Raw genomic sequence first — 16,572 nt, 5'->3', positions numbered from 1 at the left:
TGCTATATAAAGCAGATTCTGTTCACACACTCATGTAACAATTCACTTGGAAACACAACACATATGTAGTATATATGTTATACAAGTTTAGTCACTACAATACAGTCACCTACTGAGGGAAGAAAATAGAAACAGGAGAGAGAAGAGCAGAGAATGAAGGAAGAGCAGCAAAATAATGCAGATACTTACAGGTTTATAGACACATCCCCTCCGAAAAAACAACTAATGGCAGCAATGACCCAAACAAAGAGGGTTGAGAAAAAAGCAAACAGACATAATATCAAAGTAAGACAGAGTGAGACACCATGGGGCAAGTGCTAACAGAAAGATGAGGAAATGCAGCAGATCACCTTTCACATTGATGGAAAAAGGAAAGTAAACCAGAGTTGCAGCTCAAAGCTACATCTGCACAGGTCAGAGGGGCAACAGTCAGTTCTTTGGGAGGGGGAGAAACTGCAGACTACTGCTCTGAGACTAAATATAGTAGAAAAACACCTAGGTAGCTTCTCCATGCTTAACAGTGCTCCTAAACTAAAGGAGATTGATATGGTCATGTTGGTCTGTCTTCTTCAGAAGATTTAGAGGAATAGAAGTCTCATTAATACTGAGTTCATGCAGATTTCACGAGAACAAATGCCTTTGTAGAATAAACAGACTCTGTTAAGCTCCCCCTACAGAGGGGGAAACTCAGGGCAGAGCTTCACCACACCAGCAATGTATGTAACAGGCTTTGTTTCTTCCCCCATGGATGGCATCATGTGTGCTGCTATTTACCAACATGCAACCAATTCTGGATTCATACAGAAGTTAAAGCATGCAATCCTGGTATTTGTAGCACATAGGCATTGGGTGTTAGTGCAAGATGAGTATTCTTGCTCTCTTTGATGTTCTGTGGGGATTAAGCTCCATTCCAGCAAGGAAATGGGTTGCTTCCACCAAAGCTCATAGGAAACGCTGCATTTTCCAGCCTGGGCAAAGCTGACACACCATCCCCTCACTTGCAATAGACACAGTGACTACATAAAGTACAATGATCTGTTTTCCTTCAGTTGTATACCCTGGTCATTAGTGGCTCCCAAGCCAAAACATCACATCCAGTTTGCAACACCCCTGAAAAGTGCAGCCACATCACAATTGGCTCAATGTCACTTCTGGGTGGGCTGCAGAAGCTGTCATTGGTGTTGCCCTACATACCCCAGACTAAGTGGTTAATTTAGTTCCCTATACAGTGGAAAGTCTGAACTTACAGGAAAGGAAGGAAATGTGAAAGATTTCCTCACCTTTTTTGCAAAGTAATAATGTGGCACCTCTATGCCCAAAAGAAGCTGGTAAGATGAAGGCAGTGGAAAGCTGTCCTGAAGCAAAAGGCCGTGCTCTTGAGTACTGAAGAACGATACGATCCACACATCCACCTGGAAAGGGAAGCAGAGCATTGTTTTGGTTTAATGCTGCAATATCCTTCTTTCATTTTGTTTTTATTTTCCATATTCACTTGGCAGAAGCTTCTCTTTGAACAAAATAACCACATGACGTGCACGTGGGCAGGCACACACAGGCTGGAGGAGGCAGAGCTGCACTGTAAGTAGCCAGCAGCTCATTCTGCAGTACAGACCATATTCCTGCTCCAAAGGGATCTTCACCTCTGCCTCTCAGAAACCAACTTCACCAACCACAAAGAGGCAAGTCCCTGGCCACAGGCTGCTATGCAAAAGTCTCCCTGACAGATCTGACTCAGGTCAAAGAAACACTCCCCACTGTTTTCAACAGTTCTGAGGGGTTTTTGGTCCTGGATTAAATCCCAGTAGCTCAGTGACTGTTTTGAGTTCCCAGGGAATATTCCAACCATTTCAAACCAGTTTCTGCAACCTTAAATACTGACCTGCCTCCAGTCTAATTGGAAACAAATGCTTCATTTTAAGTTAACCAGACTTGTCACTTCTGACAGGATAAGCACACAGGTAACAGTTCTGTTGAATAAGGGCCAAAAAGTTGCACTCCTTCTATATCCTTTTAGTTTTCAACTTTATGAAGAAGCCAAATACTTTTACCTGTTGACACGAGGAGTATTGGGTTAAAGTGTTCTTCTCTCTCTAGAAGGCCTTTTGGGACACCCCTATTCCATTCCTTCTTTCTACATTGATGTTCCCATTTTCTAAAGTTGTTTCAACTGACAAAAGGAACAATGAGCTTTCTATCTCTAATTAGATGAGGTTGAACTACAATCATCCAGGAATCAGAAAGCTTTACATCAATGGAACACCTATGAAGGACAGGCAGTTCTATACAGACAAAGTAAGGACTGCTACAAGTACATTAACAGAGGAAGAACTATTGGTCTGATGAAAGACATCTTTGATTAGATCATTTCAGATCAATAACTTTCTAATGTTAAAACTACCATACAAGACAATTTGGGAAGTACCACAGTGATGTACAAAGTCTGTCCAGCAAAGCAGAAGATGGTAAGAACTGGGTGGGAAGAGTGTACTTCACTGTTCACCATTAACAGGAGGGTCCCTGTTGTCTAGCTAATTAATTCTTGCCAGACTAACAATTCACCCATTAATGTCACTGGAAAACTGTACTCCAGATACAATCCTGCATTGTGATCACCCCCCAAACTCTAGCATAGATAAAGAAACCACTTTTTTCTTTGTCACTGGCATCAAGCTAAGGCTAAGCCAGAATGTACAGTGACAGTCTGAAGCCACAGACACCAAACACATAGTTTTGCTCCTCTTTTTTTTGTACCAGACAATGGATGCTGCCTATTCCCACATCCTTAATGAAGGACTTTTCTTTTGATTAGAAATGATCAATTTCCCTCTTTATGGTCTTTATTACTTGCATGGGGAGAACTCCATCTAAAGCAAGGTACAACAACAAACAACAAGACCATACTGTGCTCTCAGTCTGGTTTTTCTTCTGGTCTGGGGACTGTAGGCCTGTGTCAAGAATTGCTTCACATACAAAAAGTCTTGGTTCACTCTGGTCCCAGAAATGGCAGGCAGGGATGTGACTGTGCAAGTCTGGATACTCCACAACAGACCTGCCAACAGACAAGAAAAAACATTTAGAAAGGGAGACAAAGTAATTCCAGTGTATGAAGGTGAAGGGAAGAGTAATCAAGGGATCATCTCCAGATGAAGGTGAGTTATCTGTACCAGTACTTTTGCATTGTGACACTAACCATCTACATCTCCTGCCTCCTAACACTTTATCAATGACACTGTCACTTTTAGTTTGCTCTGTACACATTACCTATGGCTCTAGGACAAAGCATTTCAGTAGAAAAAACCCAGCTGTTATTGCCACAAATACAAATAGGCATCCAAAATCTGCCTGCACTGAGCCTACATGGCCTGCAGAAACACTTGGCCATCCCCCAGATGATCTCCTTAGTGACTGCTGCCACTGTAAGTGCTCTGACACAGGCACTACCTCAGCTCTGTCTGGTGGGTTTTACAACCTGCCTCAAGGTGCTTATTGCCAGCCCTGCTAGGAATGCCCAGTCAGGTTAAAGGTAGCTTGAGTGCACTGATGTGCACTTAGATAAACAGTAAAGAGAGTTTCTGGTACATGTGCCTCATGTTCAAATCCAGCTGAGCAGCAGCTGTAAGAAACCACAACGATGAAACTGAGAGGGGAGGGGAAAAGAGAAGAAAACAGTTTATCTTCTCAGGCAACAGATCCCTTTCCACTGAGTGCTCAAAGAGCCCTGGACATGCAGCATGATCAATGCTTTGAACTGCTGAACCTCTCAGTGCTGAGGGAAAACTCCAGAGGTGCAGTTGAACCTGACCTGCAGCTGGGGATTCAGTCTCTGGCCACATCAACAGTTCATTCCTTTTCCCACAGCTTTGTGCTTCAACTCTGCACCATGCACACAGAGTTATGAGGCTCTGTGAAGTAGCACCTGAGGCACAAGGACAAGCCCTGCAGCCTCAGGAAAGCCACCCTCTGGCAGCAGTTATTAGCAAAGAAATATTTCACTGCCTCCTTGGGGTATTGAAATGCTGTTTCAGTGCCAGTCATGTCCAGGCTCCAGACACACAGAATCAGATTAGCAGGCTCAGGTGTCCTCTGAAAAAATACAGACTGTAAGTAGGTGTTAAATTTGTTAAGAGAAGCCAAAGACATCACTTGTCTCATTTGCTGTCACCACTGAAGGGTGGGACTTTGTGGGCAGGAGTGGAGTACAGCTGGAAGGCAAATTAAGGGAGAGAGTCAAAGGGATGCAGAAACACCCCAAGTCCTATCCATGCCACTGAACTCAAAAGGAGTGACTGGCAGACTGAAAAACACTCTGTGTGTAAAAGGGTTGGGAGTGTTTAGATTCTGCCTCAGGAGGAGAGAGAGAGGGAGAAGAGGAAGAAGTATGGATTAGTATTATTTACTGGTGAGTTTATTCATTCCAACCTCAAGATACTGCAAAGTGAGACACAGATCAAGGATCCCACGGAGTGTTTACATCTCACATAAACGGCATTACTTGTGTGTGCTGGCCTCTGTTGGGCTACACAAGATACTGCACTTGAAAACAACCCCCTCACTGCTCAACTGGTGAGGATGTAAGGCCCCAAATTTGCACTGCCCTTAGTTTCTGATGAGCTGGGTAGCTTCTTCTGGTTTTCAGTGATAAGGAGAGTAAATCCTTTCTTTTGCTTGTAAAACCTATATGGCAGAGAGTTGCTAAAAGAACAAACCACCTTCTAATCCAACGTTTCTTTAAGAAAAAGAAGTCAGCAAACACTATTGTCAAGCCAGATGGGCATTTGTGCCTTAACATTCCACAGGGAACTCCCAGGGCACTGCATTTCCCTGCCTTGCTGTTTGGATTTCTCATGTATTTGCTCCAGAGCAGCTTGTATGAAAGCAAAGCTGCCAGTTCCAAACAGACTTTTCACTGGGGTTTTATCCAGATGAAAACATCCTGTATTTGACTTGAAAGTTAACTTTTTTGGCTAGGAGGAGCTTGAGAATGCCCTTCTTTTATATCCTACCCTGGAAGCTCTTCATGGAAAAGGAGCTTTCCAAGATTACTTTTTAGTTCTAGATCATGATTCCAGTATTATACCTTACACACATTCCCCAGCACCCCATCATCCCCCTCCTCTCAGAAACCTCCTGAGCTAGATACAGCTTCCACATACCTCATAACTCTCACTGCATTTCTCTTATATTCATTTCTCCAATACTTCCATGAACTCTTCTTTCATCATTTATCACTTCCTTTGGCAAGGAGCTCCTCAGCTCAGCTGCACACTGTCTGAAGAACTGCCACCTCCTGCTTATTTTCAGCTTGGAGCAGCTAAGCTGGGGAAGGGTCTGGAGCACATGTCTGACAGGGAGCAGCTGAGGGAATGGGGGTGTTGAGGCTGGAGAAGAGGAGGCTGAGGGCAGCCAGCAGCACTCTCTGACACTCCCTGCCAGGAGGCTGCAGGGAGCTGGGGGTCAGGCTCTGCTCCCCAGGCAGCAATGACAGGACAAGAGGCAATGGGCTGCAGCTGCCCCAGGGGAGGCTGAGCTTGGAGCTGAGGCACAACTGTTTCCCTGAGAGGGGTGTGAGCCCCTGTGCCAGGCTGCCCAGGGAGCTGGGGGAGTGTCCAGCCCTGGAGGGATCCCAAAGGCGTGGGGCTGAGGTGCTGAGGGCTGTGGGTCAGTGCTGGGCTGGGCAGGGGGAGGGCAGGGCTGGGACTGCAGCAGCTTTGGGGCTTTAACAATCCAAATGATTCTGTGGTACCTTTGACACTCCCTGCTGCACATATTGCAAGAGACAGGGATGCTGCCTCACTCACATGGGATGCAGCAGGTTTAATTATTTTGAAATAATCACACTTGTACAGCTCCTGTGCAGCCAGAGGAATGTCACTGTCAAGGTGTTACTTGTGTTCATGGGGGAAGATTCCCATCTAAAACCCACAAGCAAAATACTTCTCAAAATAAAAGCACCTTACTTTGCAATGCCTTGGCCAGAGGAAAGCTTCTCTCTCCCCCTTCTCCATTCAGCTTGGAAGTCAAAGACTGTGACTTCGTCCATTTCAACATCATAGAAACAGATCTTAGAATCAACGTGCCCATCCTCCTACAAGAGAGGCAAACAAAAGCTGTTGATGCACACAGTGAAAAAGCAAAGAGGCAAAGTTCCCTGGTATGTTTATCTCGTGTGAATCAGGCTCTGGGGTTTGTTTATTGCTAATCACACAAGAACATCCTTTGGAAGAAGTATCAGACAATTCCTTGCTGGTTTTCTGTTCCTGCAAGTTGGTCTTTGGTTTCTTTGAAATGCCACAGAGTACCTCTTGGAACTAAAACACTGCTTCCTTTTCTGGGCTGTTCTCACCAGATGCACAGAACCTTAACGTTACCTTAGTGTCAGTGTTCAGTTACATGCTTGGACATGACATTTCAGACATAACACACCAGGTGGAACATGCAGGTTTATTTCAGAAGCGAATCTTGTGTCTTTGGTAACTTTCATCAACTGTGCCAGTCTAATAACTGATGGTCAGGTCCTGGAGGGGGCAAGTGAAGAGCTTTGCCTCACCTTGCTAACAAGGATGCTGACTTTGTTGCCATTAGCATTGCACTTGACAGATGCAATGCCTCCAAGGCCAGGAAACAGCTCAGAGAAATTCATGCTATTCCAGTGCACTTTTGCCTCTCTGTGGAAAAGAAGAAACTCAAATCACACCTTGAGGAACAAACACCAATATGTATCAGCCAAAACACTCTTCAAATTAAGGGTAAGACTTCAAACCAAACTATTTCAACCTTATGACACCACTGCCCCAGACTCCAGCTTCCTCTCCAGAGAACTGCTGCAACCTGCCTTTCTTTCAGGAAGAAGTTCATGAGACACTCCATCCTCAATGAAACAGCAAGACTGAACTCCATTGCTCCTGCAGGACTCCCAAAGCAGGGCTATGCAGCAAGAAGTTGTTGTTAGCCATGCCATGATTTCCTCAGAACTCTGCAGCTTTTCCTTTGCTTTAGGGATAGGCCATCAGCTCACACAGGCTGTGTGTGTTGTGTCAGGATTCAAAGTGGCTCATGCTTTTCATCAGATCAAAACCAACTCAAGACCACACACACACAAAATATGAGCTTAACTGTAATCATGTTTTTTTAAAGGCTACCTGCGAGAGAGATCAAAGATTCTGAAGTGAGACAAGTCAGTTCCCACAGCCAGGAAATCTCCACAGACATCCAGGAGGCATGGATTCCCCTCTGCTTCAGAGAACACCAGCAGCTGTTTAACTGTGCCCTGAGAAGAAACATGTAACACCAGGTCTGTGTGTTCAGAGCCTAAATAGAAGGGACTAATTTTGTCATCAAGTTAAGTAACTAACTGCTTAACTTGTAGATTAGACAAATCACCCGTAGCAAAAGGAAACTACATTCACACATGATCTCTGCAAATGTTTCAAGGTTAAAAACTGGATGTACAGCCCCCCAAAAAAGTCAACATTTGGACAAATCCTTCTGCAACAACTTCACCTTCAATAATACAGCTTGTTGCAGCTAAGAACAACACAGACATACAGGATCTTGTAGGTCTTCTAATACAAAGCTGCAAAAATGAACCTGTCCAATCAGTCCTTACCCATTCTTCAACACAATATTTGGTTTTCAGTTACCATTATGCATCAGAAAACTCTGATAATGAGGTTTTTTTCCTCTTAGCTCTCGGACACTAGCAGAGGCTGCAAAGGTTAAGCAGAAGGTTTTGCAGGAATGTGCAGAACGTTCACAGGGGTGTTTTTCACTATAAGAATACCCAGTATGTTCATTTTCCTGTCAGCAATCTAAGGACAGTAATATAAAGATCCAAGCTGCATGTAGTTTTGATCCTCTTAAAGTCTAGCCCTTACAGAGTCCTCTTCTACGAATCCCTCCTAGTTACAGTGCAGTGGTGTTCATGTGACAGACTCCTTAAGGGACACAAAATGTCAAAGATATTCCTGCTGAAACGCCTCAGATATATTTCTCTCTGACAAAGATTTACAGAACACCCAGTTAACTTCTCAGCTGGAGTACCAAGTCTCTAAAAGCAACAGGGCACGTTTGCCACTTGATGTTTCATCAGCCCTTACCTGCAAAGTGCGGACCTGGACCCGATAGGGTTCAACTGTGTAGAGATTCTCTCCGTGCACAGCCAGAACTGGAGAGTCACAAGGAAACGAGCCTGGAACAACCACAATAAAGGCATCATTGCAATTAACAGGTGTTCTTAAAAGCAAGGGAAAAAGAGAATTCTCCTTTCAAGCATTCCATTTACACTGTCTTGCACCAAATCCATTTTTTCAACCCATCAGTTCCTGGTGACGCTTCCAATCTGGCACTCCAACCAAAAGCTGGGCCTCCTACTGACAACTGGTGCATTGTACACTGCCTGTGAAAACAGGTGGGACAGCAAGGAGACAGAGTTGATATGAAAGGAGAAGGAAGGACAAAGACCAGCGCAGTATGAGGTTCCATGGAGAGAATCCACTCCTCCTTTCACTGAACTACAGCTGAGCAGAGCTAAAGCAACCTGTGAGGAAAGCAGAGAGGCTCTGCAATGATGTCATGGGTATTGTAGTTTGTTGGGAACTTGGGGATAACACCACACTGGTTCTGCATGGGACAGTAATCAAACAAAAGAGTAACTATACACAAGAGAAAACCACTTCTCAGAAGACACCTGATGGATCTTAAGAGACAAATCCCAAGATCTGGGATGGGATTGATGAATTCTGCACAACTTGTTTCTCAAGGCTAAAATATTTAGGGAGAATTAATCACAGGGAAACCTCATTTCTCTATCTTAACTGTACATACAGCAACTTATGGAACAGATTTTCCTGGCAGCTGGGACTAATTACTCACTCCTTTCAAGTTCCTATGTAAGTGCCACGTAGCCCTGATTACACTTTCTCCCAAGTGAAAGAGAAAAGCCTTCAGAACCCCCATCACAGCCCAAATGTAGATGGCAACAGGAGCCATGGCTACAAAAGTGATTTACTTAGGAAGTAAAAAAAAGCAGCTTTATCCTCACACCATGCTTTATACAAGGCCTATTTGACATGTTAGCTTGGAGGATACCTTCCAAGTGTGATACTCAGGCATATCACTTGTCTGCAGGAAACAGCAACAAGACATTTGGTTTTGCCAGGGCCAACCACACACTTGGATCCCTTTGGAACTCTATCAATGAAGCACATTCAGTCTTCAGATACTGCCAGGAGTGGGATATAGCTGAATAGAACTTAGGAGGATATATATTTTCATTTTATGCCTACAGATGCACATCAGCTTCAGGTTTAGCTCTGTTGCCACACTGCTGCTCATGCACAGGGATACTAACATATTCTGAAGTTAACCCACACATATTCCAGCACATTTAGAGAATAAAGCACAGAAGGAGCTGCCATTTGGGTTCTGGGTTTGCTGATGATTATTGCACTCTTAATCGTTTTGCAAAATGAGAGTAGTGTCTAAATGGTGTTAACAGGATTTTTCACTTTGCACTTCAAATTACAGTCCATTAGCTATCAGGAGTGAAGAGAACATGTAACTTTGGAAGAAGAGAACCACTTCAATTCTGATCATTGCTCTAAATCCCACCTGCACTTCTGAAGGTATCTTCTGAGCTCTCATAGACAGCGACTTGCTTCCCATTCCAGAATACTACAGCGTCCTAAAACAATCAAGAAAGAATATATATATATTCAATTTCTTTTGGAATCATACAGGAATTCATGCAATAACACAGGAAGACCTTCCACACAATAGCCACCATTTACTATTTCCTCTGTATACTGGCTTGGAAGGCTTTTAGTAACCCAAAAGTTCTCTGCTCAGCAGTTGCTGAGTGCTACCTGAAAAACCAGCTCCGCCACAGCATCGTCACCATCACAACAACACTTCCATAAGACAATAAACTGACTAACAAAGAAGGGTTATACTTCAGACTTTCCAAGCTTGGTCTCCAGAAACCTAACTAGGCAACCAATGGAGCAACTAAGTGAAGAAGCCCAATGAACCTGAGTGGCAAAGACTCCGTTAACGTTCATATCAACGCAAAGGCTATGCGTGCTTCCTGTGCTGAAGACGGTCACGTTGAACAGGTTGGGAGACACCTGTACGACAGCCACTTGCTGATGGAAGTGAGACAACATGGTCTGCTCACTGAGGATCACCACAGAGCTGATGGTGTTGACTGCCAGGAGGTTTTTTCGGGAGCCCCACTGTACACAATGAGAAGAGAGGAGAAAAGGAAACCCGTAAGAGTCCTCGAAGAGTTCACAGTGACACCCCAAGTCAGATGACAAGGGGAAGGACAGAATAAGCATTTTTAAACACAGACAAGGTCCTGCTATCCAAATGCAACTACAATTAATGACTAGTAGGAAAGCATAGGCTAAATCTACCATGCTTGTTACCCAGCTGCTCAGCTCCCCTTAGTCTCAGGGAAGAGCTGTTTAAATTAAAACCTCTTTCTTTCCTAAGATATCATGGCACTGCCTTCCATTTGCTACTGCAAGGGAGCACCACGTATTCAAAGGGCTCAGTAATGCTGTGATCTGCAAAAGCAAGTTGAATGCATAGGTTTTTGATTCCCATATTCCTTTCTGTAGTTTTGATAACTCTTTCAGTCAATGGAGTTCAAATTCCCAGCAAAAAAAGTGCTAAATCAGATGGATAAAGAAAAGAGACCAAAAGTACCTTTCTCCCTTTATAGCATCATAGACTGGTTTGGGTTGGAAGGGACCTGTAAAGGCCATCTAGCCCAACCCCCTGGCAATGAGCAGGGGTATCTTCAACTAAGCCGAGCTGCTCAGAGCCCCATCCAACCTGACCTTGAACGTTTCCAGGGATGGAGCATCTACATCCTCTGGGCAGCCTCTGCCAGTAAAAAAAGTCTTCTTTATATCTAGTCTGAATCTTCCTTCTTTTAGTTTAAAACCATTACTCCTTGTCCTATCACTACAGTTCCTGCTAAGAAGTCACCCCCCAACTTTGTTATAAACCCCCTTTTTAAGTACTGAAAGGCCACAATAAGGTTCCCCTGGACCCTTCTCCTCTCCAAGCTGAACAATCCCAACTCTGTCTTTCCTCATACAAGTTGTGTTCCATCCCTCCAGTCACTTTTGTGGTCCTCCTCTGGACCTACTCTAACAGGGTGTTGATACTGAGGGTTGCCCCAGTCCAGGTGCAGGACTGACAGGGCATGGGCAGAGGGGCCAGGGTTGGGGTTTGTGTGTGGCTTTTAATTTCACAGGCTACATAAACTACAAAGTTCCTTGGAGCTGGTGAAAGTCCCTTTTAAGAACTTCCCTGTCCTTGCACAACTGATAAACTCGGGATATGCCAGGTCTCTGCTCTCAAACTCCTATCAAGCTAATTTCCTGGCACACTGCTGTTTCTCTGGCTACATCTTTCCAACAGCACTGACTTAAATAGTTGTGTTTGGAGAGAATTGCATTTTATTCAAGAGCATGATCTAAGAAATAAAGCCATTTTGCATGGCTTGCTTGGGGTTTTCTTTCTACCAGTGCTTCATTACAATTAACTAGATATACTGAGGTAGAGTGCATTTCCCAACCACCTCACTTCTACAGCCATCAAATCAGGGTGGAAAACGATGAGGAGTCAGGTGAAGTTATTGCTGCTCTTTGACCTCACCATGGTATAAGGCTTTTTACTCTGAGTCTTTCATGGTGATGTAGGAAAAGGCTTTTATAAGAATTACCAAAAGATTCCCCACGGAACAAGTTTGAAGAGCTTTTGTCAAAGGGATTACAATAATCTAGAGTCTCCATAATTAGAGGCAGCTTTATAACATGAGAGAAAAATGCAGACAGACATTGTTGACAATTGCTTGGCAGTCCTTTTGTTTATGCTAACAAACATTGGGAACAAGGTGCTATTTCTGGACAGCACTCCATATCCTGTTATCTGGAAAACGCTTGAATGGTCAAGCTGACACAAACACCTAGATCTCTTCCCTTCCCTCAGCTTATTAGCAGATGGATGATATACTAATGGCACACACTATTTCCTATATCCTGCACCTTTTTTTTACTGAAGCATCCTAACAAAAGGTTTGGGTTCTCCACTTGAAGAGTACTTATGTTTGTATTTTGTAAGTAGGGCTCTGATGCAGACCCTCACTATGTGCCAACCCAGAGCAAGGGAATCCCATTGCTTTGAAAATGTCCCATTCTTAGGTGAAAAGAAAGTGAAAGAAAACATCAAATTATTTCCTTTTGAAAAGCACCAGATGTATTTGTTTGATTTTCACTCCTTCCAAAACCACAACAGGTATTGTTCTCACATGTTAAGCACAGCAACTGAATAATCTGGTGTAGCAAATCCTAAAACACCTGGGAAGAGCTTCATGTTCAGGTGTAGCAAACCAACCCAAACATGGAGACTCTAACAGCACAGGTGTTGCCTCTCAGCAGAATGGTGGTGGGTCAAAACAGTTGTTTGTGAATGTAAAACTCCTCACATTTACAGCTGCAATGCTCAGCATTTCTCTTGCCTATATCAAAATGCTAATGAGAGCAGAACAACAGTGCTTATGCTTCCTGTCACACGAAAAGATTGCAAACGAAAATGCTGCCCCCTGACACCTCACAGACAGCAGCTTAAAAATCATTCCACTGCCCTGTATCATCACAACCTTCAGCATGAAATTACTGTCAGCAGCAGCAGAAATGTTTTGAAGCATTGGCTTTGCAAACGTTTGAGAGGGAACTTTTCATCCACAGCTGCTCTGACACTGTCAGCATCAAAACTTGATCTGGCAAACAAGAAACGTTCCCTGACCAAGAACAAAACCACCTGAAAACATCATTTTGTGTGTAAAATATAGCACTCTCTTCTAGATGGCACATCTCACCAAAGAGGATTTGATTGATCTTTGCAGCTACCAGTGAGAGCAAACTTTACACTGAGGAAATGCCCAAAGAGAAGAAAGGGATCTACAAACAAAACCACGACTTTAGTCAGAATTTCTTGCTTGCTACTTCAATAAATGTATGTAACTTTGACACTTGTGTTAATCTACCTTTCCCAGGTAATAATTTCAGAGTGCTGAAGCCAAAAGCTTTGTCAAGGTGACAGAGAATGGAGAGATGTTTGGATTTAAGGATGCCATGTCTGTTAGTTCTCCCAGAGTGAGAAATTTGCACTTGAGTGTGTTGCCTTGCTGAGCTTTTCAACCCTGTCTGCAAGAAAATAGCTAGAAACAGGTAATATTTCTGCTCATTGCAATTTGAAATGTTACTTGATCCTGATGGTTTTTCCCCCACTTGCTGAAGGAGGAACAGCCTCTATAGGGCCACAGATCTGTACAACAGCAATCATGCTCTATTTCACAGAGAGGATCTATTCATCTAATGTTTGTGATGTCCTACTAACATGAAAGAAGACTGTTTCCTGCCTTACCTTTATCTGAGTGACATTTCCTTCAAGTTCTGTAGGTGCCTGGAGCTTCCACTTCTCCTTGCCCTCCAAATCCCGTTTGCTCTGATCAAATCCTGATGCCTTCTTCCACATTGCTATTCTCCCTTTGTTGGTACCAGCTGCTAAGAGACCTGCCATGCACAGACCTTTTAGTCATTTCATATTTTAAACTCAAGAGAAACCAACTCACATTAGAGGAAGCAGCAGGCAATGCAGTTCTGGTTTTATGGTCCAGAAAAGCCTTCATCTAGCAGCATCTGTTTCTTTGCCTTCCTGCAAAGCAGCACCCTAGTCCTGAACTGGAGCAATTTTCACCTAGCAAGTTGCATTTTCTAAGTAACAGATGAAGTGATCTTTTAAATGTATCAGCCAGCCATTTCCTTTTAACCATTTCTTTTTGAATAGCTGGTTTTGTAGTCACCATGGGCAAGTCACTGCTGAGAACCACTGTTGCAGACAATGCTTACTCTGGCAAACAAGAGGACACACAGGAGTAGCTCTGTAGAAATCCTCAGTCTGGAGGACCCAACATCCATTCTGCACATGTGGAGAGCTCTAGTGTAGACTGCATGCCTGTAACATACTGGTGTGCATGAGGTGTGCTCCAGGAGCACTTGTAACACTTCGGTGGCAGCAAAGGGAATCCAGCTTGTGTGCTGGGAGATAACTCTACACTGAGACTAACACTGGTACATATCAAATGATCTCATTGTACCTTCAAAAGCACATCCCTGATCTGAACTAAAGTGCTTCTGTATCACATGCTCTCACTGATGCCCTCAGTAACAAGACTGATGTACCAAAATGACAAGGCACTGACAACTGAGGTTTGATGAGGGTGAGGACCCAGAGATCCCAGCTGCCACGTTATTTCTCACCTTTAGCACTGCAGTAAGAAACACAGTTGATACATTCTCCTCTCTCAAAGCCAAACTGCACATCTGGGGAGAGCACATAGTTCTCATTTCGGTCCAAATCCCAGAACCTAAGGCACACAAAACAAAAGTGTCAACAATGCTTTTCCTTCCAGGTGTCTTGCTAAACAGAGTCAGTAGGATGCTGCACATGGCATTAATTTGCTATTTCCACAATGCCCAGATCCTTCAGTTTTTAAAACTAAGTTGCCAGCAGCTGCCTCTGGAATGTGACTTTAACCATCTCCTTCCTTTTCCTTTGAAGTCTGCAGCATGTTTTGTGACAGTCTCCTACAAAGAAAGGAGTCAGAAGCAAACCCAGCTTTAAGGTAAAAACAAAAAGTGAAGTCTAGTTGTGATTTTCCTCCTCTCTACTTTGGCTTCCTCCTATATCATCTTCTCTCACATTCCTTGGTTAACTTTGGATTCCAGGTGTGTTTTCTAGGACTAAAACACTGTCAAACAGATGTCCTTCTTGATATTTGATCTTTACAAATTACAAATTTCACAAAATTAACAGCTGATTTTGTGTGACAGTAGCAGATAAAGGCTCAACAAAGTGACCCACTGGTGTTAATGGAACACCTCCACCCTCAGGAAACCAGAGCAGACATGCAGAGCAAGTCACAGTAAAGATGGGGGGAGGGAAAAATAATACCTTGCAAAAAGATAAAACCTCAGCACATGGAACCATAACAGCAAAGCAACATACTTGGTTTAAAGAATCAGAGATAGAAGTAACCCAGATACTTATATTACAGTAACAGAAGCACATCCTGCAAAAGCAAGCACTTTTTTCCTGTTACTGCTGCTAAGGATGAGAGAACAATGGAAAGAGCAGTAAAGTGCCTGTCTTTATTAAGCAAGAAACACAAATGGGTAGGTTTTAAGAAGAAATCAGTAACAGCACTCCAAAAGGACAGGTTTGAGTTAATAGTGCCTGACAGAACAGAACACAGAGATAGAACCACAGGATGCCAGAATGGTTTCGGTTGGAAGGAACCTCAAGGATCAGCTAGTTCCAAACCATGGGCAGGGATACCTTCCTCTATATAGAAACAATGACAGCTGTGTAGAATTCATCTTTGTCCTCAGATTCTTCATTTCAATTCTCTTTCTACTGAGGACCAAAACTGAAAAAGCCTCTCAGTATTTTCTATGATGCAGACCATAAACCTTTTAGCTGGCATTTCTTGTGAGCAGACAGAACAGCTTTAAAAGAGGATTCTTACCTGATGACTGTCTCCCCCAGTGCTGTAACAACAAGGCTATGGTCTATTAAGATGATGTCTGCAGAGTGACCTATCTCCCCACTCAACTTCACCTGTTAACCATAAGGAAACAAATCCATTTACAGAAGGTAGGAGGTACACAGTGAAAGACAGCATCTGAATTGCCTAGTTTGGCTAAAAAAGATTAATTGAAGAGAAACTAGACCTATGTGTCAGTTCAGATAGACCAGTAGTGACCAGCACTAAATGAATCGAGTCTATAATGTCTACATTTAATAAAAGAAACCTTGAGGTAGGTTAGTTAAGTAGGCAAGGAGCAGGTTTTTCCATCTTCTACTAGATCTTCTCTTACAGCTTGATAAAAGCTGCTTGAAACTGTGAAACAGCAAATCTTACATCTAGTAAAGAGTAAGCAATGATGACTAAGTAGCAGACACTCCTGTAACACAGAGGGGAAAAAACATCCCCCCAAGCAATCTTCCCCAACAGTACAGCATTTCATTGGAACCAAGGTGATCATCAGTCCTGGGTGAGGTCAGTTTGGTTTTTGTCTCCATACAGTAATTTTTGAGTCACTATCTGTGATTCTGTGACTTGGGGGTTGTTACTCTTTGAAAGTTTCCTGGCCTTTGCAGATGAAGAAGTCTCACACTGTGAGACCTAAACCATCTTTCAGATCTGCAGACAAGCCAATGTCACCAAGAGGAGGTAATGCTCCTCCTGATCTGAAAGACAAGACAGCTCTGAGTGACTGATGATGTTAAAACCAACAATGCAGACTCTCAGCTACTTATCCACAAGACATTTTAACAAATACTTGATTATCCTGGCATTTTCAGTTCTCTGATTCACTCAGGGAGTGTGTAAAAGGATGAATATAGGGTTAAAAAGAGAGAAACTTTTTAGATGAGCATTTATTTGCTCATCAAGGTAATACCTGAGAAACCAAAATGAGAGTGGGTTCATCT

The 16,572-nt window shown here is 43.3% G+C and overlaps 1 protein-coding gene across 3 annotated transcripts in view; it reads right to left on the bottom strand.

The window, feature by feature from the left end:
- Window positions 1–16,572, bottom strand: part of IFT140 (intraflagellar transport 140) — a 73,866-nt gene that overhangs the window by 47,198 nt on the left and 10,096 nt on the right. For all 3 annotated transcript variants that reach the window (XM_061994052.1, XM_061994053.1, XM_061994055.1), the window contains exons 7-17: window positions 15,605–15,696; window positions 14,337–14,443; window positions 13,441–13,589; window positions 10,029–10,232; window positions 9,610–9,682; window positions 8,097–8,188; window positions 7,140–7,267; window positions 6,548–6,665; window positions 5,958–6,085; window positions 2,902–3,049; window positions 1,281–1,412 (exon numbers count right to left, since the gene is read on the bottom strand). In XM_061994052.1, the coding sequence (XP_061850036.1) occupies window positions 1,281–1,412; window positions 2,902–3,049; window positions 5,958–6,085; window positions 6,548–6,665; window positions 7,140–7,267; window positions 8,097–8,188; window positions 9,610–9,682; window positions 10,029–10,232; window positions 13,441–13,589; window positions 14,337–14,443; window positions 15,605–15,696 (1,371 nt within the window). The remainder of the gene's footprint in view (window positions 1–1,280; window positions 1,413–2,901; window positions 3,050–5,957; window positions 6,086–6,547; window positions 6,666–7,139; window positions 7,268–8,096; window positions 8,189–9,609; window positions 9,683–10,028; window positions 10,233–13,440; window positions 13,590–14,336; window positions 14,444–15,604; window positions 15,697–16,572) is intronic.

The sequence above is a fragment of the Colius striatus genome, chromosome 3 (genome assembly GCF_028858725.1).
Source record: "Colius striatus isolate bColStr4 chromosome 3, bColStr4.1.hap1, whole genome shotgun sequence".
NCBI lineage: Eukaryota > Metazoa > Chordata > Aves > Coliiformes > Coliidae > Colius > Colius striatus.
The sequence above is the reverse complement of the archived record's forward strand: the minus strand, read 5'-3'. Positions and strand labels throughout refer to the sequence as shown.